The sequence below is a fragment of the Molossus molossus genome, unplaced genomic scaffold, assembly GCF_014108415.1.
Source record: "Molossus molossus isolate mMolMol1 unplaced genomic scaffold, mMolMol1.p scaffold_m16_p_16, whole genome shotgun sequence".
NCBI lineage: Eukaryota > Metazoa > Chordata > Mammalia > Chiroptera > Molossidae > Molossus > Molossus molossus.
In genome coordinates, this window is record NW_023425351.1 from 69,125,481 (window position 1) to 69,151,631 (window position 26,151).

The window sequence follows — 26,151 nt, forward strand, 5'->3', positions numbered from 1 at the left end:
GGCCCTGGTGGGGGTCGTGAGGAAGGCAGCCAGTTGCTGCGTCCCTCTCGGGTCGATGTTTCTGTCTCTCCCCCTCTCCCTCCCACTCTACCTGAAGATAAACAGAAAAATATCCTCTGGCAAGGATTTATAAAAACCAAAAACATAAAGGGTATGCTTAGGGGTTGTCCTGGCTTCCGTCTACCCGGGCATTTTCAGGCTCTGCCACGTACCCTCGGTCCCACAGAGTGGACCTGAGATGGGCCAGGTTCAAGTTCTGCTTTACCAGCTGTGTGACCTTGGGGAACTTTCTGGAACCTCTTAGCCCTCAGTCCCCTCTTCAGTAAAATGGGATACTAGCACCTCCACTTACAGACTGGTTATGAAGATAAAACAACAGCTGCTGACCTTCTAGTATCAGGCGATTGTAAACTTTAATTTTCCTTTTTCAAAAAACAGATATTCTTGGGCGACCCCTTAAAGCCGGCCATGGCCCTGGCTCAGTGGTTGGGAGCAGCAGCCCGCGGACCAGAGTCACAGGTCTGATCCCAGTCAAGGGCTTGTCTCTTGGTTGCAATTAGATCCCCAGCCCTGGTTGGGGTCATGCTGGAGGCAATCAATCGATGCATCTCACATTGATCTCCCCCTCCCCCACTCCCTCCCACTCAAAACCAATGGAAAAATATCCTCGGGTAAGAATATTAAAAAAAAAAAGCGGCGCCTGATGGCACATTCCTCCTACAAATCTATTTACTTAGATAATCTTCAACGTCTACCGCCAGCTGGACAGGTTTCCCATTTTGTCCAGGGAAGAAACTAGGTTCTGAGAGATTAAGTGCTTTGCCTGGAGACATCCAGACCCCAAGATACGTCGTGACTCCTACAGCATCCTCAACGCCTTGGCTCAGTCGGCAAGAAAATGGTGACTGGCCCCCTGCTCCCCTTTCCACTTTTCATGACAAAATGGCTTGTATTTAGAACTTCTGGTGACCATCACTGTCCCTTCCAGATGTCCACACCTCCATCAGGGGGCAGCTGGGCATCTGAGCTAGATTAACCGGCACGGGCTCTCTCTGCCTTCACCTGTCCAGCAGAGGGCTCCCACCCCCTTACTGTGGACGACGGTCCAGGGGGGTGCCCTAATTCCATCCAATCAGAGTGCTTGACTTCTGTATGGAAGAAGAAGTTTTCTCTTGCTCTGGTCCGTTTGATGTTTGGATGTGGAGGTCAGAGCCATGTAGGTCATTCTGCTTGCTCATCGAAGGGGGATGGCTGGACTAGGCAAGCGGCAGTAAGTCCCTGATCTAGCCGCACCTGCAGCCCACCCTACAGCTTGACCTTTCAGTGACATGAGACAATGAATCCCCTTTATTGTGTAAAGCAGATTACTTGCAACTTGAAGCAACACAACTGAATCACAGGTCACACTTGCTCCTGCCTCTGGGCTCCTGCCCAGGCTGTCCCTACAGTCCAGGAAAGCCACCCCACCCTGCTCGGTTCTTGCTCATTCTTCAGGGCTGTGCCAGCGCTGACTCCTCGAGGCCCGCCCACTCTGGCTCCATTCCGCCTGTACTGCTCACTAAGTCGTCTCTCCTCCCTGGGGGAGCTCCATGAGGTCAGAAGCTCAGCCCCACTCACTGCGGCCCCGTCACCTGGCACACGCTTGGCAGACGTGAACGGAGGGAAAGGCAGGACGGACCGTTCAGGGACCTGAGCCAGAAAGCACAGGCTGAGTCAGAGGACAGATTCTCCCCAGGCTGTCCCACCCATGTGCTGTGTGACTGGGAACGAGCTACCTAACCTCTCTGAACCATTCTTTTACCTGGAAAATGGGGCTGATGAGAGAGATTCTGCTCACTTCTCGGGGCTGTCAATCAAGTAGGATCTGTCACTCACCATGTATTTGCTGGGTCCTGTGCTGGGCTGAGCACTGGGTCAGGTGGTGTGGGAGGTTCCCGGGCACTGGTAAGGCCCCGGTGCCTCTGGGAGGAAGGAGGCTGGTGCGCATGACCAGCGTGGGGGGTGGGGGTGGGCAGAGGAGCAGGCATGTATTTGGGGAGAGGGGTGCAGCTGTGGCAGCCATTCCCAAGACTAGGTTTTCTCTGAGTGACACGGAGCCCACTGGAGGGTCTGAGCTGAGCAGTGACAGGGTCACACTGTGTTTGTCTTTGTGACGAGTGGCGCCCATGATGAGCTTACTAACTCTGCACCCCATTGCCAAGGGCAGAGACAAGTTCACTTAAGCAGGTGGCCGCTGAGCCTCGCTGATCAGATACAGTTCTGGGCGAGAGGCTAGGTGCCCACCGCGCCCTGGCTCCGTGTGAGACGCGTGTTCTCAGCTGTGACCAGGGAGGCATGAGACGGAGGGCGAGGCTGAGCTGCAGAGTCGGGGGCAGCGACACCCTCCGCCCCTCCATCTGGCACATCCCGCCCTGGCAGCCGTGTCTCCGAGGCCAGGGTTCTCCTGGGCTCCCACCTACCAGAGGCTTCCGGGCAGTAAGAACTAGCGCTCGAGAAAGCACCGGACGAAACTGCAGTGGAAAGGCAGGAACACCCTCCCCCGCCCCAGGGAAGAAAGGAGGTGTGCACGACTCCCCTCGACTCTATTACGCGAGGCAGCCGGCAACACACGGGCGCGCCAGCCCTGGCTCCCCGAGACGGAACCCGGGCCAAGACTCCACTGGCCAAGGACCTGTGCTGCCAAACGAGCCATGGCTCCCCAAAACAAAGAGCAAGGGATGGGGGCAGCTCCCTGTCCTGTCTGCAGGGGGAGGCACAGAGAAAGTGTATGTGACAGTCTAATGGCGTCACCAGCAGCAAAAGGATGACAAATGCCAAAGCCCATTCAAGGACTCAGGAAGTACGGGTTTCCCTACGGAGGGTCCCTAATGAACATCCGCTCCCCTGGCATTGGAGAGATGGGGCAATGACGGGCCTCTGAGAATGGTCTCAAACGCCTGGAAACCTGTGGGATGAGCAGTGCGGGGTTTCTGAGGTCGAGCAAACGCCTGCTGAACTGTGCAGCAGTTCCCACCAGGCGGGGGCGCTCTCGCAGCTCCTGCACAGCCGCTCACTACGGTGCTGGTGAAAGACCTCGCACCTCGTGAACACTTCAGGTGGGCGGAACATCAGCACTTCCAATTAAGGCTGTCACAGCCGTCCTCCCCGTGAGCCTCACATCAACAGGGCAAGTAATTGTGCTTATTTCCCTGGGGCAGGAAACTAAGGTCCAGAGAAGGCAAGTGACTTGCCCAAGGTCACACAGCAAAATGGAGGCGGAGGAGCCAGCACGAGGACCCCGACTTCTGCCTCCTCCTGGGTCTCGAGGAGGCCGTGGCTAGTCCTTCTGTTCCACCAACACCTGCTCCCTTTGTTGTTCGCTTTCTTGACATTTCTTGTTGGGTTCAAAGCACATTATCTTTCCAGCTACCTTGTTCATCCTCTCTTCTGCCGAGTTGAATATGTTTAAATCACGTGTTACGTTCATTGTGGTTACTGTATTTCTCAGTTCTAGCATTTCCATCTGAGTACTTTTTGTGTAAGTTGTGGTTTTCTGGCGAAATGCTCCATCTTGTCATCTGTCTTCCCGCAATTAATGATCACAGTTGTTTTCAAGGCCGCGTCTCTGCCTGTGACGTCTGGACACCAGGTGGGTCTGTTTCTGTTGTTTGTTTTCTCTCTTTGGTCATCGGGTTCTGTCCGTTGGCGTGGTAAACGTGGACACTGGGTATGGCAGGAAGGCAGAGGCTCTGGCTGAGGCTTATTCAGACAGGAAGTTGTTCCCTCCTGGTGGGGCAGGCACAGCAGGGGCGCATCACCTGGTTCGCTTGGTGGCTGGGGCCGCACCTGTCTCCTCTGGTGACTGGGTGTTTATGGTCTGTCCTTACCGTAAGGCACAGCCCTGCTCAAAGGGTAGCTCGGATGCCTACCAAGGTGCCTTCCTTTCTGGCTGTCTACTTCCTACCTGCCCTGCTCTGGGGGACGGCCAAAAGTGTGGTCTCCCCGTTCAGCTTTTGGCTCGGTTTTCTGTGCTCTGGGTCCAAGTACCGTAAGTACTGGCGAACGCCTTCAAAGAAAAAAGAGGTGCAGAATAACAGCTCCCTCCTTTGCTTTCCCCTCTGGTCTAGGTTCTTGGTTCCTTGGGTTTGGGCTGACTTGGTAGTCCTGAACTCAATGTTTTACTGCTCTGTCTTACTCCCCAGCCTTGCGAGACGGCCTGAAGCTGCTGTGCCTCAGTTTCTTCGTCTGTAAGCACGGTGCCGACCTCACCGGGTTGTGCCGAGAAGGACACGAGGCAGTGCAGGTGAAGCATTTGGTGGCCGGCACATCGCGAGTGCTCGGGAAGGGCAGGTGTCGTTCCTGGAACCCCGTGGTTTCCGTCTTCTGGGATGGAGTGCCACCTACCCACCCCCATCTTTCCTGCCCCACTTTATCTAACAGACGTGGAGGCTGAGCTCAGAAAGGGGGACGGACTCTTCCAACAACACACAGTGAAACGGTGCCAGAGCTGATTGGAGAACCAGGCCCCAAACTCCAAGACCCGCCCGGCTCCCCTCGCGTGGCACTTCCCACGGGAAGGGCTCGGGAGGCGCCACGGACTGAGACGGCCCGAGAGAGAGGGCAGAGCCGTAGGGGGAGGGGTCCGGGAGCTGACCTGTGGCAGCAGCCAGGCGGGGCCCTGCAGGGCACATCTGAAAGGCCCTGAGCCCCTGGCGAGTGACCCCAGGGACATTATGGACTGAGTTTTAAGTCCCTCATCTGTGCAATGGAGGTTAAAACCATCCCTGCCCCCAAGGTGGCCACGTGAAGTACTAATGAATCTCTTCATCAGTAACGGGGACAGACACCATTTCTGCAGGGCTCCCTCTCTGCCAGCCGCAGTTCTAAGCAAAACAGTGGCTCAGACTGCCCGAGGCCACGACAGTCACAGCTCTGGAGCTGGGATTTATCTGCATCTTTTGGAGGCGGCAACAGAGAGGCCCACAGCAGTCCAGCGACCTGCCGAGTCGGGACCCCAGCCCGGGCAGAGCACAGTGCGTGGTGTCCAGTGGGGCTTGGTCCCTGCCCGGAGCCTGGTGTCTGAACTGTTGGAGAGGGACGGGGACCATCCGCACTTGGCGATGGTGGCATGAACACCAGTGTTTGCGTGTGGCCCAGCGCAGGGCCTGGCACAGCCGGGCGTGAGCCCTCCCTTCCTCGTTCTGTTTTCTCTCCGCTGAGCTCCACCCGCTGAGTCACCCCAAAGTTGGTCTCTGTGTGTCTGCAGCTCAGACCTGGACCGGCCATGCCTCCCTCCTCCCGCGCTCAGGACGAAGGCTCAGCCACGGCTGCAGCCAGACCCAGACCCTCCGGGAAACATCATCGGAGAGAAACCCAGGCTCCGCGAGGGGAGGCCGGAGGTGGGCAAGGCAGTTCAGACGTGTGACTCTCTGCTGGCCAGGGCCCAGCCTCCAAAGGGAATGACGGGCCCTGGAGGTACCACGGTGCACACTGGTGACAACTGAAGGGACAGAGGAGGCTGTGGAGGTGGCCACGGAGACAAGCCCTGAAGCGGGGGCTTTGACAAGGATGGAGGAAAGCAGAGAGAATGGGGTAAACCAGGCCGCTCCCCAAAGCATGCAGCGGTGGGTGTGGTGAGGGGGGCAGCTGGCACAGGTAAGAACGGGGTGCCCTGCAGAGCGGCCACAGTGGGCAAGGCCAGGTCGCGGAAGTCTTTAGGAATGTGCATTTGGGACGAAGGCCATGGGGAGTCGGTGGGCGGATGTTTACGACGTGGAGGCTGGATGGGAGGGGTGCACGCGACCACCCTGGAGTCTGGAGAGCAGCCACTCCGTGGGGGCCTCAGTGTCCCCACCCTTCCCGCACGGACTGGACTGCCCGTCTGCACACAGGCTGGCGGGCTGGCAGAGCCTTCCTGGGCCTGCAGATGCTTCTCTCCGCACCCTGGCACCTCCTGCTTGCTCCTCGGGGGACCCGGAGGGGAGACCAAGGTTCCCTGCAGCACAGATCCGGGTGCAGAGCAGGCGTTTTGGAGACGTGCCCCCGAGAAACACGATTAACCAGGAGCAGGGTCACATGACAAGGAGCTGGATCCGTGTTCACAGTTTGAGTCGCACGAGAGGAATTTAAATCCACAAATCGTCTTAAGTGTGTGGACTGAAGGGCGCTGGAGTCGGAGCCTGAAGACCCATCCAGCACTCGCAGCGTGAAGTCGTCAGGGTTTAGGGAGTCTCGTTGGCATGTCCAGGCTGACAGCTGCCCCAAGAAAACAGGGGACTTCCCCGATTTGGGGGTGCAGGCATCATGACAAAAATAGACTATTCAGAACTATGAACCCCACCACAGCCCCGCCTCCCACCTGTGTCTGGAGGGTTACGGGTGGCTCACCGCCTAGCACTTACTAGACAAAGGGCTTGGCTGGTTCATAAACCTGCTCAGGGTCACCCACGGGGTCAGCAGTGGACGGAGGCAGACGACCCAGGTCCGAGTGCAAAGTGGGAAGGGGAGGGAGCTGCGGTTCCAAACCCTGGTCAGCTGTGTGACCTCGGACAAGCCGCCTGACACACCACACATGGTGCACACACAGCCACCGCAACGCACGGTGAGGAGGCGGAGCGGACACACGCCAGGGGAAGAGCCCCGGCCTCGGTGAGGCCACTGGCCGTCAGCTCCCCCTGCACGAATCCTGCTGAGTGGCCGTCCCTGCGTGCTGACCCCGAGTGTGGCTCTCAGAGCAGGTCTAAGGGCTTCAGTCCTGCAAACTCCTGAATCAACGAACAGGCCCATTTTACAGATGAGAACATGGAGGCCCGGGGGCACACATTGTGAGGAGTGAAGCTGGAACAGCCCCAGCTCTTCAGGCTAAGTGTCCGCCTCTGAGTCTCGGTCTAAGCCGGTCTCACAGCAGGAGCCCTGGACGGAGCCCCCCTCACCCTGCAATGGTCCACACAGGCAGGGGGACTGTACCCCACCCCGCCTCTCCCTCCTCCCTGAGAGGAGCTCACAACTGCTCCTCACCCTCTACCCAACGGAGGAGGCAAGCTGGACAGGGGAGGAGGAAAGAGGGAGCAACGCCGACCCCCAGGATGGCGACCGCACTCCTGGCCAGGGGTCCCCAGGGAGGGGGCCGATCTGTCCCGGCTCCTGAGGGCGGGGGCTGCGTGGCTTGTCCCCTGCTGCCTCCCACTCGGGGCGCCAGCACTCTCAGGCCTCGTTTCTGTCCACTGGCTTCCTCTCAGCTCCCCCGAAGACGCAGAGACGAGGCGGGCAGCTCTCCTGCGGTCTGCGCCCGAGGCTGGATGGGCGGCTGGGAGGACGCACCCCCTAGGCAGGGCTCTCCCTGAGCGTGCCGGCACTCAGAACCGGCCAGCTGGGTGACTTCCCGAACCCTGCCTCATCCGTGAAAAGGCCGACGCGGCCTCGCCCGGGAGCGCCCTGGGCCGCTGCAGGGCCCACGCGAGTCTGCGTGAGGGACCCCGGCTCTAGGGCGCTCCAGGCGGACCGCACCGATGGCAGCAGGGACAGGATCCGAAGAGGGGCCGCCCAGCTGTCCTGCCGGGATCCTGGGCTGCCCTCGGGCGTCCCGAACCGTTGGTCTCCCAGTGAGCGACCAGCACCTCCCTGTGTCATGAAGACACCCGCAGGGGTTCTGCAGGCAGGTGTCTGCGTGTCCTGGACTCAGCTCCACCCGAACATCTTCATTCTCAGCAAAGAGCACGAAGAATCAAACACCCCGAGGCTGAATGCTCAGGAGGAGCTCGCTTCCGACAAGGAGGCAGACACCCGGGCTTCAGATCCGACTTGAACCTGCGAGCCCGCCCGTCTGCCGGGTGCCGTTTTCTCCTGCTGTGCAGGAAACAGGCAGGCTGGAGACCTGGGGTCCTCCCCACTGCCTCCACCCGCTCTGTTCCCTGAGCTCAGCCCCTGGAGGTACTGACTAAGCCAACATCGGCCCTCCAACGAGAAGAGCTCACTCTGCACCCAGGCTCCAGGCAAGAAAGGACTGGGGTCTTCCCCACAGTCCCTCATCTCTGACCTGACACCTTCCCATGGCCTCTCCATGCTGTTCTCCGCTCAAGTCTCCGGGGGTTCTCTCCACACCTACAATCCAATCCAAGGTCCTTACCAGGGTCTGCAAGAGCCTGCGAGAGCTGGTCCTGCCCTACTGTCTGACTACTTCCTATGCCTTTGCTAACTTTCCTCGAGCTACACCGGCCTCAAGCATGACAGCCACAGGACCTTTACACAGGCGATTAGCTTTGCCCAGAATGCCTTGCACATAGATATTAAGATATTCTCTAGTTAACTCAGGATGCCGGGTCAAATGTCCACGCCTTGGAGACTTTCCCTGAACCTTTTCTATCCCTGATTCACGATGTGCACCCTCCTTTCTGCATTTCCCTGCCTTTTTCGACATTATGTATTTATGTGTAGCTGTGTTCTCCATGCAAATCAGCTCCCTGAGCTCAGACTTTCTCTTGTTCTCCACTGGGTTTCTAGAACAGTGATCTTATATAGTCTTTAATGATCATCGCAAGGGTAGGTACCACCCCCATCTTACGAGGAGAAACCAAGGCTGAAAGAATTCCCGATGTTGCAGTCTGCCTAGTCTCAGTGTCAGGCCTAGGGTTCAAATCCAGACTTCTTTTTTTTTTTTTTTATCCTCACCCGAGGATATTTTTCCATTTTTTGTACAGATAGAGTGGGAGGGAGAGAGGAAGAGAGAGAGAGAGAGAAACATCGACGTGAAGGGACACATCGAGTGGCTGCCACCCGCACGACCAACCAGGGCCGGGGACAAACTGCAACCGAGGCACATGCCCTTAGCGGGAACCGAATCCGGGTCTCTCGGGACTGCAGGCCGACGCTCTAACCGCTGAGCCAAACTGGCCAGGGCGAATCCAGACTTCTTCAAAGCCAACTTAGTGTCAGAAGATGCGCCTCCACGGGGCTCACATTCATGCGCATTTTCGGGGTCAGCGAAGAACAAGAGGCCCGATGCTCTGTATCCGGGTCACTTCTCAGGGTCGTGTTTGCAGCGAGGAATCAGGAAACGTGAGCGAGTGGCTCGCTTTCTGTGTGCTACAGTGTCTCTGGTCAACGCTGCAACCGTGACACGTGGGGCCTCCACCTGGCCTGCGGCTGGAGCCTGGGACGTCGTGGCCGGCACACACCTGAAGCGCACGCTGCTGGCTGTGCCGTGAGGAATCAAGTCCCAGGTCTCTGACCCAGGAGTCGCCCGTCTTCTGCCAACATCCATGAAACACTAACAGGCTAACGTATTAGCTTGTAAGTGACACCAAATCATATCCCAGACTGAACACCTTTGTGTTCTATTTTCCACATATTCGAGCTTTTTATTGTCACTAAAATGCCCCTGTTGACAGAGAAACGTTCTGTCTCATGCCTCCTCCCAGCTGGTGAACATCAAGTCCGAAGTACCCCTTTCGCCAGGAAGACTTCCCTGATTCCTTCTCCTCCCCTTCTCCCCAGAATTCATATAAGACTCGACGTGTCTTTCAGCAGAAAATTTAATGATTTAAGAGAGACGTTAGCTTTCGTTAGTGAACACAGAACATATTAAACCAGTGAATCTGGGGCGACACTGGGGAAAGCAGATAAGACAGAGAGGTGAGCGTTGTCCAACGTGCGCATTTTTATGACTTGAGGGTGAGCTCAGCACGAACTGCCGGGAGTCTGGCCAAACGGAGAATGTGGTCGGGGTGAGCCTGACGCTGAGGGCTCAGACTGTGTCTTATTTAGTTCTGTGTCTCTGGTACTGTGCCCTTGGCCCTGGCCTCTCATGGATGCCGGAAAGATGGGCAACCCAGGGATGCTGACAGATGATGGGCTGGCTGGTCGACCACCAGGCGGCGCCTGTCCCTTGGGGAGGCGGCAGGCAGGGCCAGGCTCTGAGTCTCACGGTAAGAAGCGCTGTGAGCATCTTTGTGAAGCTTCCAAGGAGCTCACAGGCCGGTAACCAGGCAGTACTGCTTTCTAATTACTATTTTTCCAGCCGAATGAGATTCAGTTAATGGAAGACTTAATAACTCCTCTGGGGCCCGAGGAGAGAGATTCCTCCGCTCACACACGCTTCTGGCTCGGCAGCCACAGGTCCCCGATCAGGGAGAGGGGAGCACTGGTTGAAGCTTCACCTGGGTGCCCGGGGAGGACTGACCGCCAGGGGCCTGCCCCCTCATGGGCCCCAGAGCTGGGAAATCACAGGGGAGCGGCCAGCAGGCTCTGTGCCAGCCAGGCTGCTGCCCGCCTCGGACACAGAGGACGGGGGCATTTCAGGGTGACAGAGAGCACCCTCCCCTGCTCCCTCGGCCACCTAAGGAAGCCGAGGCCCAGGGAGAAGATGGGCCTCGCCCAAGGTGGAGAACCAGTGTCTGGGGGCACCAAGACTAGAACCTGGTTCCTTACCTGCCAAAGCATGTCCCCTCCAGCACACCCAGCGGGTGGGCCAGACAGGCATCAGTACCAGCACAGAGGCGGGGAGAACTGACCCCCCGACGGGATGGGCCTGCCCAAGACCACGGCTGCACAGAGGTGCCTGCCTCCGCCGCAGCCTGCACCCCGGCTCTGCCCGCCTCCGCCCCAGCCCGCACCCCAGCTCTGCCTGCCTCCGCCCCAGCCCGCACCCCGGCTCTGCCCACCTCCGCCGCAGCCCGCACCCCACACCCCGGCTCTGCCCGCCTCCGCCCCAGCCCGCACCCCAGCTCTGCCTGCCTCCGCCGCAGCCTGCACCCCGGCTCTGCCCGCCTCTGCCCCAGCCCGCACCCCGGCTCTGCCCGCGGAGCCCCTTCTCCTATGAGCAGCGCGAGTCAGCAGTGAACGCCAGCATGATTTCTCGCTCTATTTCTTGGGTTTGGGAATCCAAGTTCCTGCACTCTTTGGAAAGAAGGGCCTGAAATAGTGGGTTACGGTGCACTAAAAACTCACAGTCCAGTTCCAATACGTGTTTTGACAAAAAACTACAAAGCAGGAATATGAAACCATTTCAAATGTCACCCAGAGTGAACGCTACAGAGAGGATGAAGGAAGAAGAGCTGAACTTCCTACTAGAGATATACCCTCTTTCTGCCCCATTCAATTGTTTTAGATTTTTCTTGCTACACAACAAGTACCCCTGTCACACCCCTACAGACACTCAGAGGTGACCAACGGAGGGAACAACACAGAGTAGCAGCTGTGTTGGTGGGACAGTGGGGAGGCAAAGACACAGGGAATCAGAACCAAAGAGTGTGATGGTACAACAAGCACAGTCCCTGCCCCAGGGCCTTTGCACATGCTGTTCCATCCAACTAGAAAGTTCTTACCCTAGAATCCACAGGGCTGCCTGCTCCCTTGCTGCACTCCTGGTTCTGCCCAATGCCCTCCTCCGAGGCCTTCCCTGACCACTCGGAAATATCACATCAAATATCACATCGTCACTTCCCCTGGCTGGCTTTTCCTTCAGGGCCTTCACAGAAAACGCCACGCCCCTTGTGCTTTGAATCCCTTGTTGGTTGTCTCCCCGCCCCCACCGGGAGGGCAGGACTTCGTCTGTTGCCCCCGCCCCCTGAGAACAATGATCGGTCTTCAACAAATGCAAGGGTGGGAAGGTAGGTCAGCAGCTGTGAGCACGGGGACCAGTCTGTCCTTACATGATTGCTTATTGCTGTATTGCCCGAACGTGGGGACGAAGGCAGTGACCGGCGCTCCAGACCCAGGGCCCAGAGCGTCCTTCTGGGCTGTGCACAGTGACAGGCGGGGGCCTGGTCACTGCAGGGCTCAGCGTCCACCAGTGGGAAATGGGGTGGTGACAAGAACAACCTCAAAGCGGCCCTGACCAGGACCAGCTCCGGACAGTGTCTAGCTGCGTGCAGGGCCCTCTGGTCTCGGGGTCTCGTGTTTGGAGGTTTCCTCTCCACGCTCAGCTGTTTGCCCCCGGCTGAGCAGATCAGCCGTCCTCGGGTGGTGGGGCACGGAGCTCGGCCTGCAGACGCCCTTCGGCCTTTGTAGAAACGACCAATCAAAAACACTACAAGCACACTGCCTCTGTGTAGCCACCCAGAACGGTGGCAGAACATGTGCATCCTGCCCGCTGGGCTCCTCCGTGGCTGGGCAGGATGTGGGCACACAGCACACGGAGGCACCTGGCCCACGCGCTGGTTCCCAGCCAACCAGGAGCCACGGAGAGACTTCCCTGTCCGCCTCGTGGCTCATGCTTGTACCAGGTGTGCGTGAGGCTCTGGTGTGTCTTGACCAGGACACTCATGGAGGATGGGGCTGATTTCATGAAATGTCACCACCCCCTTCCCTCGCCCCCGCGCCATGGCTCTGCCTCACACACTAAAGAGCCCACACGAGCCTCGTCAAAGGCTTGTGGCCACCCTGCTGTACAGGGCTATGGAGAAGGAGCTCTACTAGCTGAGCCCACTGTACAGATGGGAACACTGGGGCCCAGGGACGTGGCCGAACCAGACCTAGACCCGCGTTCCGCATTTCCGGACGACAGCTGCCGTTAGACGGTCGTTTCAAATGTTCCTGCAAGTGGGTCTCACATCAGGCAGAATCCAGCTACTGACGCGGAGCTTTTCCGGTTCAGGTGGCGGTGGGGACCCCAAGCCCAGCTACTGGGCCTCCTCGTCACCCCCAAAGTGGTTTGAAAGCCAAAGCCCTTAACAGACCACACCCACTGCCCACGCCGGTGGCCCCAGAATGCCACCCCCTTCAGCCCCCAGCCCACAGGTGTCTGAAGACTTCAGAGACCAAACGGGGCAGCCGTCTGCGGCCACGGCCCAGAGCGGGGCTGGTTCGTTGTCAGAGACGTCTCAGCAACAGCTTCTAAGAAACCTTCCGAAAGATGGGGACCAGGGCTCGGCTCTCCTGGTGAGGGAGAGAGGGGACCCAAGAGGCGGGACCAGAATACAGCCAGAGTCACATGGGGTGCAGGAGAGAAGCGGAGGGGCATCAGCATCTGGTGTGGCCTCACTGGGGGAGGGCGGGGCCTGCAGGACCCGCCCCACGGCCTGCCCTGCGCCTGCCTGTGAAGTCAGGGAGGCGGGGTCCTGCTTCTGAATCACGAGGACTGGCCAGAGCGGGGTGCATTTCCCGTAGGCCCGTGTCCTGTTGCCCATGTCGGAGACTTGATGCACCTGGATGCGGCAATGAGGGGGAACCCTGGGTTGACCAGAACTTTCTAGTGATGCGATGGGCATCCCCTTCCCTGAACACTGCCGGGCCACGCGGGGTTAGACAGGCTTCCTTCAGGGACGGAGGGCCCCTGTGACCAATGGGCTTGAGAGGCACCCCCGTCACCGAGTCACAGGTCCCCACACTTGGGTGGAAGGGGGATGATCGTTTCAACAGGGTTCAAGGCAGATGGCACAAGGCAATTAAGAGCACTGGTTCTGGATCCAAAGAGAGCCGGGTTCAAATCCTAGCTCTGCCACTTACCAGGTGTGTGGCCTCGGGGGTGTTCCTTAACCTCTCTGAGCCTCAGTCTCTTCATCTGAAAAACAGAAAGAAACACAAACGCTCAGACTCACCGCAGGGAGAGGATGTGAAGGTCTAACAGAGCGCTGCCAGGTGCCCGGCTCAGACACAGCGTCCATGTGCAGAGCTCGGGAGGAGAGAGCAAGTCACCTGCAGAGCGCTCGTGGGAGACGGGAGCTGGGTGTACGACTCGAGCTGCAAACTGTTGTGAAAGCTCTGTATTGCATGATCTCTGGACCACATCCTGCTCTCGACAGATCGGAGGGGTGTGCTCATGCGGAGCCCCGGCCTGCACCAGGCACCGGGCTGAGCCACGCAGGTCCGTGGCTCCTCCCAGCAGCCCCCAGGCAGCTCCAGCCCCAGTCCGACAGAGGAGCAACCCGAGGTTCTGACGGCGGGGAGCCTGGAGGGGCCCGGGGCGGGGGGAGCGGCAGCCTGTCTGTGGGGTGGAAGCTGTCCTCCTCCCTGGCAGAAGCCTGCGCTGGTGGCACCTGCAACAGGGCAAGTCCCAGACCCCACGGGGGCGGGGGGGGTCTGACTCTGGAATGTTCTAACTGGCAGGAAGCAGGCAGCTGGGCATTGTGTAAGGGCTGGAGCACCTGAATCCGAGAACTGGGGAGTACTGTTGTTTTAGGTTTTCCCTAAATGCTGAGTGGGGCCCACCCTAAACCAGGACAAGGCGGTAAGAATGCTCCGGTGTTAATAACCTGTGGACACCGGTTTCATCGACACGCTGCCTTGGCCTTGTTACCTGAGAGGTGAGCAGATACCTCGGGGGAGGGGGGTTGCCGAATGGTCGAGAGGGCCTGGGCTTCTTTCGGGCCCTCCTACTGGGCTCACTGACCTGCGCCTGTCAATAATGGGTGACCCGGAGGCCCGTGGATGCTAGTCACCTGGGGCCACCCCGGCAAGGAGGATGGACCGGCCTGCCCCTGACTCTCCGCGGAAACCCTAATACAGTGTAGTTCACAGCTATTACTTTCCAGAACAAGCAACATGAGTTGTCACAGGTGAGCCTCGAGGCCACGCGTGCAGTGGCCAGGGGACCACGCGCGTGTCATCACAGCTAAGGATCCTCACTGAGCCACCTCCCGACTGTGGCATGGAGGAGCCACCGAGAGCTGCCAGACTGTCCTTAGGTAGCAGTCGCTCCCAGTGACCTGGGAGGCAGGTGTCGGTCAGCGGTATCTTCCTTAGCTGGTCAGGCCACATGGAGGCGCCAGGTCCCTGCAGAGGGCACGCTGTGGGCACCCAGCCAGATGGCCTTTCTGGGCTGGGCCACCACCCCTCAGCCTCTGTGGCTGTCAGCTCCCAGCTGCCCCTTGCTCCAAGGTTTGCCCCAGCCAGACAGGAGATGCCTCACGTGGGGGGTGGCCAGGTCCTGGCCCACACCTGGGGCGGGCCCCAGACAGTGACAGAGACCTGGGGGCTCTATGAGACCCCTTTTCTCAGCGTGGGACCAGTGCTGTGCTCCAGGTCCCGGTGATCAGGCTGAACGAAGGTCTGTCCAGCTGGGGCGTGTCCTTGCTCAGCCCCTGTCCCCCTCCGCCTGGGAACCTCCACAGCTGTCGGCACCGGGGTCCCTGCCTCGGGCTCTGCCATGAGGCCCAGACCCTGTGTGCGGCTGGTCTGAGCCCGAGGCAGGGAAGCCTCGGCTGTGACCGTGACGTGCTCTTGCGCTCGGAGCAACGTTTCCAGAGCAGGAGGCTCTTGTACACCCGGCCCAGGAGCCCGGGGCCTGAGCACGTGCAGCCTGAAGCCACCGGTCGTCAGCACAGGCTGGCTGGGGCCTGGTGGGGACGCAGGGGTGCAATGGTGGTCGAGGCCGCGTCCCTCTCTTCTCGAAGCCTATGCACCCCACGAGGCAGCCGTCACGTTCTGCGTGGCAGCGGGTGATGGCAGCGGGTGACGGGGGAGGCAGCACCCGGAGCTCCGAGTGAGTCAGCCAGGCACATGCGGGGCGAGGGACCAGAGTTCAGGCAGAGGGGAGAGTCGGTGTGAAACCACAGGGCAGTGTGAGCAGCCGGCTGAGTGAGAGGGATCATTTTCCAGGATGAGGTCAGACAGGGAAGCGAGGCCTGATCATGTCACCACAGCAGGACAAGGGCTTGTCACCCGGCAAGTTAGCCAAGGCGAACGGCTCCTCGTGATGTCCCCTCCCAGGCACTTCCTCTGGGCTAGCTCTGTCCGTGGGGACCCCGCCGCACACCTGCTCCCTCGGGCGCTCCAGGCCGAGACCCCGTTTCACGCTGGTATTTCAGTATCAGAGACGAAGCCTCGCGAACAAAGCCATCGGCGGCCTTTGGAACACCTGCCCCACTTCCCAAAGTGTTTCTCCGTGAAGGACCATCCTGGCTTCGTGGCCTTCGCTGCATCTCACATCAAGTGAAGCCTGGGCTGCGGGAGGCGTGGGGACCCTGCCGGCTGGAATTACGGGGGGCTCTCGGAGGGGCTCCCTGCTCCCCACAGACCCGCACTTGCTCGGCAACGCAAAATGGACGTGCAAAGTGCTTTCCGTCCCTCCTCTGGCAAACGGGGACACTCGCGTCCCTGACAGCGGACAGAAAGGGGCTGGCCAGCTGGGCAGGCTGGTCTTCCCATTACTGATGGTGTCCTATGCCTGGGCTCCACCCTCAGCCCAGGGCGACCACCGCAGCTGGAGCAGAGAGGTGAGGGGGACAAATCCATCACTGGGTAGGGACAGGGGATGGAGCGGGAATCTGAGGAGACCACTCTCCAGTTCCTTCCTAAGCCCTCACAGCGATTCACGCAGACGAATGGGATTCGCAGCCACAAACAAGCGCAGGAAGGACGGCAGCCCCCGAGGGCGACCTCCCTCTTCAAAGCTCCAGCATCGTTATCCAGCACCTGGATTCGGTCCCTGAGACACCTGCACGCTTCGACAGTGAATATTCACCTGGGGGGTTTTAAAAGATTCACAAACACGTTTGGAAAATTCTCATCCAGCCAAAGCTGCCCAAGGACGGAAAAGCAGGTTATCTGGGTCTGGGACTTTCGTTGGCGGAGCACGGGGAAGTGGATATGCATGAGGTGTGTGGTCCTCCTGAACATAGCAAGACTGACATACCGGCTCGTGGGTAACTGACACAGAGGCAGTTGTCCTCACTGAACACCCACTGTGCGCCTGGCCCTTCACACGCGGGAACTCACATCTGCTGAACACCCACTGTGCGCCTGGCCCTTCACACGCGGACGCTCCCATCTGCTGAACACCCACTGTGCGCCTGGCCCTTCACACACGGGCACTCACATCTGCTGAACACCCACTGTGCGCCTGGCCCTTCACACACGGGCACTCACATCTGCTGAACACCCACTGTGCGCCTGGACCTTCACACGCGGACGCTCCCATCTGCTGAACACCCACTGTGCGCCTGGCCCTTCACACACGGGCACTCACATCTGCTGAACACCCACTGTACGCCTGGCCCTTCACATGCGGGCGCTCCCATCTGCTGAACACCCACTGTGCGCCTGGCCCTTCACACGCGGACGCTCACATCTGCTGAACACCCACTGTGCGCCTGGCCCTTCACACGCGGGCGTTCCCATCTGCTGAACACCCACTGTGCGCCTGGCCCTTCACACGCGGACGCTCACATCTGCTGAACACCCACTGTGCGCCTGGCCCTTCACACGCGGACGCTCACATCTGCTGAACACCCACTGTGCGCCTCGCCCTTCACACGCGGACGCTCATACCTGCTGAACACCCACTGTGCGCCTGGCCCTTCACACGCGGACGCTCACATCTGCTGAACACCCACTGTGCGCCTGGCCCTTCACACGCGGACGCTCACATCTGCTCGCTACTTACAGGTGCACTGTCTCCAACACTTCGTGTGGATTAAGCCAGTGGATCTCCCCAACAACCTTGCATTAGGTGCCCCTATGCAGGTGAGCCCAGAGAGGTGAAGTAATTTGTCCAAGGTCACACAGCAAGTACATGGCAGAGTCGGGACCTGCATCCAGGTTGCCAGGCAACCTCCAGGGCTGAAAGTGTTAGCTCAGCAGATGCACAGGCGGATCTCCCTGGGCAGCAGTGGGTTCCTGCCCGCTGGTGTGCGAGCCACTTTCTGCAGACTGGCCGCGGGTCAGAATGTGACCTGTGCCAAGCGCCCGGTCAGGCCTTGAAGGGAACCTTTCCAGGGTCATTCTGGCAGCCCCAGGCTGACTCGCCTGGGTGACTTTGAGCAGGTCCCTTCTCTTCTCTGGGCTTCAGTTCCTGCCTCGGAAAAGGTGGTGGAGCCCATCAGGCAGCCCAACATGCCCAGGCGAAGCCACAGGACCATGAGGCCTCATGTGCCTCAGGGTCACGACCTCCCTGGTGACCTTCAGCAAGCCCCCAGACTCTGAGCCTCCGTCTCCCCGTCTGTCCAACGCTGCGCTCCATCAGAGGACATGGGAACGCTGCTTCGTGGGCTGTTTCGTCTGCGGCACACAACCACAGCGAAACTCTCCGTTAGCTGCAACTTTTAAAAATCAGGAAACCTCACGGAAATTCTGGACTCTGGCTCTCCTTCATAAAGGGGGGAGGGGTCCAGGAACCTGGGGCCCACATTCGCCACAGCGGCAAGTTCCCTGGGGCTGAGCAGCAGTCCTCTCCTCTGGTCAGAACCTAGTCAGCTTTCCAGTTTGCCACAGGCCCCACTCCTCCCTATCGCCTTCCCCAGACCTCTTTATCCACTGACGTTCTCCGTGTGGCCTATGTGGACATAGACTGACCCCTGGACTGGATGTTGTAAAGGTCTCCTCTGCTCCTGCTTTCGATGACTTTCCTGATGTTACTCACTAGAGGCCAGAGAGTGCCCCAGGGCTGCTCCCACCCAGCGAAGGGAGAGGCCCTGCCTCCCTGCGGATTCTGATCCCCAGGTCAGCAGAAAGACGATATAGCCTCCCAAGCGCCCTCAGGCCACGCAGAGCTCTCGCCCAGGCCTCCTATAATTACCTGCAGTGTGTAATAAAGCCCCATTTAGAAACCTTAGAAAGGGCCCAGCAAGGAGAACTTTTTCCTGGGTAATTTCCTGATCACAGAATTTCAGGGTTGGAAGGCATCTAGGCCAACCCATCATTTGGCACTGAACTGCGCTCCAGCTAGGCGGACATGGTTCCTTCAAGGTCTTTCTGTCTGCCCAGCGTGGCTGAGAGCTGAAAATAGAAAGAAATGCGGCATGCAGCCGCCCCTGCCCCTGCCCCTCCCCCTCCCCGGCGGTGGAGGCCTGGCGGGTAAACATTTAGTGACAGCAGGACCACAAGGGCTCTAACTCCCGGAGGCTCCCACTGCTCAGCCAGACTAAGTGGCAACTCTGCACATAAATGATCCATCTCACCTACTTCTCCAGTTTCATCCCTGATCAGCAGGAGAGGCTGCAGAGGCTCAGAGAGGTTAAGGCCTTAGCTGACGTGGCACAGCTTACAGGTGCTGGGCAGGCTCCACAGCTGGGTTTGCCTAGGAGACCTTAGCCTGCTGGGAGGCCTGGGGGGGCAGAGAAAGGCCAGCCACAGAGCGAACCCTGGGGGGGTGAGGGGCCCGGCCGAGGCCGGAAGCAGCACAGAGCTCGGGGGCCTCATTAGGAATCAGAAATGCAAAAAACAAACCACCACCACCACCAAACAAAGAAACCAGGATGAGACATCACTTAACACCTATCAGCCTGGCAAAACTGCCCAGGCGCCCGGATGCCAGTGGCCAGGGTTTTGCACACAGAGGCTCAGGCCCTGCGAATGGGAAAGTGGACTCCGGAGCTCCTCTTGGGAGCCACCTGGCCGTTGGGACAAGGTCCACAGAGGCACACTCCCTGCCCCATCAACTCCACTCTCAGGTGGACGCCAGGGAGATCCAAGGTGTCGAGGAGAGTGTCAAGCACTTTCCAGAATGTTCTTCCATACGGTCACAAAGAATTTTTTTAAACAGGGGTAAATGTTTCTGTTATAATGACAAGGTGGTGGGAGCCAGGACGCACATGGGCCGGATGCGCAGAGAGCCACCTTGCAGGGTGACCTGGGGTCACATGCCAGGCACATGAAGGACTCCATGGACCAGTGTGGTCAGGCGCTGTAATGACTGACAGTCACGTTTGGGACCTTTGAGCGGGTCATCATGTTGCAAACATTCACCACGCATCCACTCAGGACAGACTTGCTGCTGCCTGCTCTGGGCCAGGTCATGCCCGGCGGTCAGGCTCCAGCTCGGAGCAAATCGGACGAAGGCGGCTTCGATCCCGGCACCCGAGAGAACCAGCACCGGCTTCCACGCACTCGAGGTCAGCGTCCACAGGAGGCAGGGCCAGCGAGGGGCCAGCGAGTGGGCATGCCTGCACCCACGCGCCCTGTTCTGTTTACGTTCCGCCACGAACTCTGGCCGGAGGGGGCGCACTCCGCCCTGACACCTCTGTCCTCTGCGTCCTGCCAGCTGTCCTGGCTTCCAGGGAGAAGTCAGAGCGTCCGGACTCTCAGCTTCCTCAAAGGCATCAAGAAAAGAGGTTGAAAGCAAAATAGAAACAGACTCATGGAGACAGAGAACAGACTGAGAGCTGTCAGAGGGAGGGGGGTTAGGGGGCTGGATGAAAAAAATGAAGGGATTAAGCAAAAAAAAAAAACCCAGCCTGGCCAGTGTGGCTCAGTGGTTGAGCGTTGACATGCACCAAGAGGTCACCAGTTCCACTCCCGGTCAGGGCACATGCCCAGGTTGTGGGCCCGATCCCCAGTGGGGGGCGTGCAGGAGGCGGCCAGTCGATGTTCTCTCTCACTGATGTTTCTCTCTCTCTCTCACTTCCTCTCTCTCTCAAAAAAAAAAAAAAATCAAAACAGAAAAACAAACAGACAGGACAAGTGTGGTGACTGTCAGAGGGAAAGGGGAGGGGGAGGCAGAACAGGGTAAAGGGGACGAAATGGTGACTTGACTTTGGGAGGTGCACACACGATGCAGTATACAGATGACGTATTACAGAACTGTACACTTGAAACCTATTATGATCTTATTAACCAATGTCCCCTTAATGAATTCAATAAAATTTTTTAAAAAGAGCAGAAAAGAGGTTGAGTCTGGCCTGTCTCTGGCCTGGTGCCCTCTGGGCAGAACAGCGAGCTCCCTGCAGAGAAGGCTCCGCTGTAGCCAGCCCTCCCCGCCCAGCCCTGGGGCCCTCACAAAAGGCCATCCCTATGGGCGCCCAGAGCCTGTCCCCTCCCCGCCAGGAGTCTTTTCCAGGAAGTGGGTCCGCGTGCAGCCGAAATGAGCTCCCCAAAGAGGTTTGTCGCTTTAACAGCCAAATGCAGAGACCCACACACGCTCCGTCACAGGGAAGGTCCTCAGCGCTCCAGGACCTGCTCCGTACAGAAAGGCCCGCGTGGCTCATGACGCTCACGAAGTCACGCAGGGGACATCCACGGGGCGGGGACATGGCACCAAACACCGGCGACCACATCAGAGCCAGCAGGACGGCTTTAGCAACATAGGAACCGAAAGACGGTGACAGGAAACACTGTTTGGTGCTCACGTCGGCGCTTCTGGGGAGGGGGTTTAGGTGGGTCCCACCCCCGGGTCTTGACACTTTTCTTTCTTTTCAGTGGTCATGGCTACTTTTATGATCAGAAAATAAACCTACCATTAAAAATAAAACCCTAAAAAGTGGTGGGACTTTGGAACCCTCTCTCGCACCCCAGTGCTGAGCTGGACCCCCCCCCCAGGACCGGACCCAGCGATCTCCCAAGGGCTGTGTTTGTAAGACAGCCTCTCAGGATTTGGGGTTCATCTGCCAGATGCTCGGGCCCAAAGCAGAGAAGGACCGAGGGAGATAAATCTCGAACACCAAGCGAGAGAAGGGAGGGATGTGTGCAGCAGTTTGTAAAATTTAAAAAAAGAAAGAAAACACGAAAGGGCTTGGGAACGCTGTCCCCAGAGTCCGGGGCTCCCTGGCCCCAGCCAGCCCTGCACTTCCCTCTCGAGCCCCCAAGTGGAAGCCTGTGGCGGCTCTCCGGCCCTGCAGCCCAGAGAGGTCCTCGCTTGACTTTCCACACCGGCGAGTGTGGCTGCATCTCCTCGCGCTGTCCCGTGGGGACACGTCACAGTGTCCTCGCCGTGGACGTCACAGCTGAGAGGAGTTGACCAGCCTGCCGATGAAGCTCAGAGTGGTTAACCAACTGGCCTGAGGCCACACAGCTGGTAAGGGACAGAGCAGAGAATGGGACTCAGGCCATCTGACTTGACCCCTTCTTCCTACGGAGGACTGCCCCCGCTACCCTCATAGATGGCCCACGAGTCACTCAGTGGCAGGAGCCCAGGTTCCATCACTGACCTGGAGACAGACCTCATACTGACCCAGGGGGTAAAACAGTGATGAGCCCCGGCTGCCCATTAGCACAGGACGAACGCCATCACTGTGGCCAATGGTTCCCTTGGTCCTCCCCGGAGTGAAGTCCTTCTCTGGTCTCAGGACATGACCCCACGCACTGTCCCCTCCTCCCTCCCTCACAGGGCAAGGACAGGGTCTCTGGTGTCTGTCCCCAGCCCAGTGTGGGGAAGTGGCTGGGAACAGAAAGCCAGAGGGAAGAGACCAGGACGGAATCGAAGAGGACAGCCGGCTGTGCCTGGACACTTGGCAGCCTGTTTCCAAACTCGTTTTCTGGCTGTAGCGGAGCTGGTTCCGGGCCAGCTTGCTCAGTTCACGTCTAATTCCAAACTGATGGGTCCATGCCTTGCCCCCACCCAGCTCAGTCGCTCCCCGCCTGCTCCAGGAGCCCCAGAAAGCAGCAGGGGCCTCCTGGGGGGGCGGACCAGGCTAGTGGGGAGGTGCAAGGCCTCCTGGGGGAGGGTGGGGCACAGCCCTTCCTGGGGGGTTGCTCTGTCCTCCAAACACCACAGAGGCCCAGACTGGGAGGCCACTGGCAACAGCCAAAACACAGGCAGGCCCAGGCCTACCCTGGTGCACGCCTCTGTCACAGTCCACGGTCCCCTCGAAACAACTACGTAGAAGCCTTCGCACCCTCAATGCCAAGACACGAACTAAGCCCCGGGGTTAAGCACAGGGACTCAGAGCCAAGTTGCCCAAGCCCGGACCCCAATCTGCCACACCTTTGCTGGGCACCCCCGGGCAAGTCTCTTAACCTCTCTGTGCCTTTTTCCCCTCCTCTGCACTCGGGGGATGGTGGCGCTAAAACTAGCAGTGACCTCAAAGGGACACAGTGAGGATGGACCCAACGTTTACGTAAAGCACAGAAGATCAGGTCAGGAATGGAGAGGAGCGTGGCCAGCCACCTGTCCGGAGCGGCGTCCCCTGTCACGGGACTCCCAGGACCTCCCCAGGGGCCTGCGGCGAGGTCAGCCCTCGCCTCGTGGTTTACGACCCCTCGAAACATATTTGCTTTTAAAGAGGATTGAATGACTTATTATCACCCATTTTGCAGATGAAAACCTGAAACAGAGAGATGGATAGTGCAAAGTCCCGCAGTCTGGGAGTGGCCAAGCCAGGACATAAACCCAGGCAGTGTCCCCCAAGACAAGGATCGTAACCAACAGGCACCCCCAGACCCTCAGCCGACCTTGAGTTGGAACGCTGGCCTGGGCTCCGGGCAGCCTGCATCGAGCTGAGGACCCGGCCCCCCACTTTGCAGACATGACAACTCTCCCAGCTCTGGGGTCTCTGGACACCACGACCCCCACGCCCTGTGCCTGTCACTGTCCCACGATTCACTCCCCAGCCAGCACCCAAGATCTGAGCTTCCGTGGCCTGTCCCAGATCAAGAGGCAGGAAGCTAAAGACAGTGGAGACTTTCAAGGTTCCCCAACCCCCAGGGCCACCAAATCCACGTGGAGGCCTCATCACAGGGCCCGGCTCATCACACGGTTTGCTCCCGCCAGCGAACGTCAGTCTTCCCTTTCATCCGGACATCTGTCTCCATGCAAGACGGCACCCACAAGGGGCCGGGGACCTCACTGCGAGGGCTCCCGAGATACAAGGACGTACAGAGGGACAGAGAGAGCGCTGGGACTTTCAGCCGACAGAAGTCCTGTCAACCCCACAACTACAGACAGGAACAACGTGAGCCGCCAGGGCCCCGGGGTGGAGACTGCGCAGGGTGGTTTCCCGGCCTGGCAATGCTGCACAGGATGAGGCCAGAGTGGCTGCTCACAAGAGGAACCCCGAATGAAGTTCTGCAGCTGAGAGAAGTGGGCGGGGTGCCCGGGGGGGGGGGTAAGGAAGCGGGGACAAGAAGCCATGTTTGCTGAGGGCTAAGGGTGTGGCAAGGGCAGGCCCTCAGACTCATCCCTGTGCCGAGTTCTGAGAACAAGTCAGCAAATCACGCGGCGAATCAGGCCTGGCTGGGCCGTGCAGGAAGGAACCGGGTGTCGGAGAAGCGAGACTCGTCCCGGCCTCCCTGAGACCTGCCTCCTGAACCCAATCTGGCTGCCTGCAGGCCCAGGACGCTCAGCCCTATGCGGTCCCCTGGGGAGAGGGCTGCTCACCGAGGATAAGCTGAGGCTGTTTACGTGGGGGGCTGGGACCTGGCCTCTGTTTCCTACAGGCCCCGAGCCCGAGCAGAGGTTGGGCTGTGGACAAGGCACTGCATTAGGAGCAGAATCGCCCAGCTTCACAGCTTGCCTCGGCTCTGAATGCTGTGTGACCTTGAGCCAATGACTCCACTTCTCTGTTCAACACTGTAGCTGGGGAGAGGGTTGGGTAGGTGAGTTGGATCCATTCTGGCTCCCTCCAGCTCCGAGTCGTGTCTGTCGAATGTCAGCTTCGCGCGGGGTTATGAACAAAGGTCGGACTGAGGGTTCAAATCCCAACTCTGCCCAGAAACGGTGCCCCTGGAGGAGGGGATTGGGTTTACTGCCCAGGACCCCAGGGAGCCCATCCAGCCCGTCCGCAGCATTCGGTGTGAGGAGGGAAAGGGCTCGGTCCTGCTCCGCTCACGGGGCTCAGAGGCTCACCGATCCATCCCCGTATCCTGGCTGCCGACCCCGCGCCAGGCGCGGTGCTCACCACCGAGGTCCTCCGCCATCACGCCCGGCACTAGGCAGTGCTGCCCGTGGTGTTCGGTGCCACAGTGGCGGGACTGAGCAGCTACCCAGGGACGTCGGGCCCGCGGACTGGAACGTGAGTGAACAATGCAGCCTTTGCAGGACAAGTCGGCTGCTCTGCTCGAGCCTGTGAGGGCTCTGAGGGCGGCCACAGGGACCCTCTGGCACATCCGGGCCTCCACGACATGGGGCAGGCCCGGCACCGGAGGAGATGGAGCTCCGGGACGGGGGAATGCCGTGCAGGCCAGGCAGCCGGGCTTCTGGAGCGGCGTCCTTGGGGCAGGGGTCCTCGTCCTGACGGGACAGAGCTGCCTCGGTGGGAAGGTGACACACGGGACACAGGTGGCCTTCGTCAAGGGGACCCAGCCCGGGCCCCGCCTAGCAGACACTGCGGGACTCTGGCAGGCGGAGGCCGGGCAATGTGCTCAGTGCCGGGGGTGGGCAGAGAGGTTGGGAGCAGCTGCTGACGCAGGAGAAAGATGGGTGCACTTGGGGGCAGGATGAGAAGGGCCCACGTTCCAGAGGGTGGTGCCCTGGGCAAGGGAAGGAGGCCATGAACCCAGGACCAGCCCGTGGCCGCACCTGGCAGAGAAGGGAGAGACCCAGAATGTCTGAGCCTGGCAGGTGGATGAGGGTCCGTCTGAAGTTGGCACGTGGGGCCAGAGGTCACCGTGGGACATCACGGGCTCCAGAAGAGAAGCTCCAGGCCCAGGGGCTTTCCCAGAGGGGTGAGGTGGGGGACCTGAGCCAGGGGACCGGCCATCGGAAGCCATGGAGGCAGTCCCAAAGGCCGAGGAGACCCACAGCCACCCTTCCTCCCTGGCCACCTGCGGCCCCTCAGCCTTTCTGCAGCTCGGGCTCACCAGGCACACTGCTCCCGCCTGCGGGCGTGGTGACAGCTGCCCCCAGAGGTGCCCACGTGGACAGTGCCCTCAACTTCTCCATCTCTGCTCATCTGTCTCCTCAGTGTGGCCAGCTCAGTGCCCTCAAAACACCCACACATCCCGCCCCCCCAGCGCTCCTCACCCTCCTACGAATCCTTGCGATGCCATTGTAATTAACCTCCTTACTAACAACAGGAAAGGAGCAAGGAGAAGGCCAAAAATGGCAGGCATGTCACTTGGGCAGCCTGGCGAAGCTGCCGCTGTGCCCGCCCCGGGGAGTCGCCGGTCCACCACTGCAGATGGCTGGGGGAGGGGCTGGACAGGGAGAACAGACCATGCCCAGTCAAGCCGGGGAAGGTGCCTGCCTGTCCTTCACACGTGGGGACAGGTCCCTGGGCAGAATGGGCGTGGCCACTGCCAGGGCCAGAAATTTGGGACAATCCTCCAAACAAAGGCGTTTGCCCTGGGGGGGAGGGAGGTGTTTCTCTTGGTTGCCTTTGACCTTTGACCCTTTGTACTTAACTCCTGGCTTGTGGGACTCTGTCCCTCTGGCTTCCTGGCATTTGCCCACGTGGCCACCACGTGGAACCCACACACAATGGACTAGCAGCTGGCCTGACGCTGACCGGGACCCGGCTGGAACCTGGGACGGAAACTGGACACTGGCTTTGCTTCCAGCTTCACTGAGACCCCAGTTCCACTTCTATATGACTGGAAGGGACCCCGGAAACCCAGGGATGTCATTCCCCGCAGAAAAACATCACT

The 26,151-nt window shown here is 59.4% G+C and overlaps 1 protein-coding gene across 10 annotated transcripts in view; it reads right to left on the reverse strand.

The window, feature by feature from the left end:
- ST3GAL1 (ST3 beta-galactoside alpha-2,3-sialyltransferase 1) overlaps positions 1–26,151 on the reverse strand; it is a 62,413-nt gene that overhangs the window by 11,238 nt on the left and 25,024 nt on the right. For 7 of the 10 annotated variants that reach the window (XM_036264423.1, XM_036264414.1, XM_036264419.1 and 4 more), the window contains exon 3: positions 13,423–13,477. Coding sequence is in view for 3 of the 10 variants with exons in the window: in XM_036264413.1 (XP_036120306.1) it covers positions 11,412–11,977; positions 13,423–13,477 (621 nt within the window). In the remaining 7 variants the exon portion in view is untranslated. Of the gene's footprint in view, positions 1–10,749; positions 11,978–13,422; positions 13,478–19,368; positions 19,943–26,151 lie in introns of those variants that run through there. The other 3 variants (XM_036264413.1, XM_036264422.1, XM_036264424.1) reach the window with 2 other exon arrangements.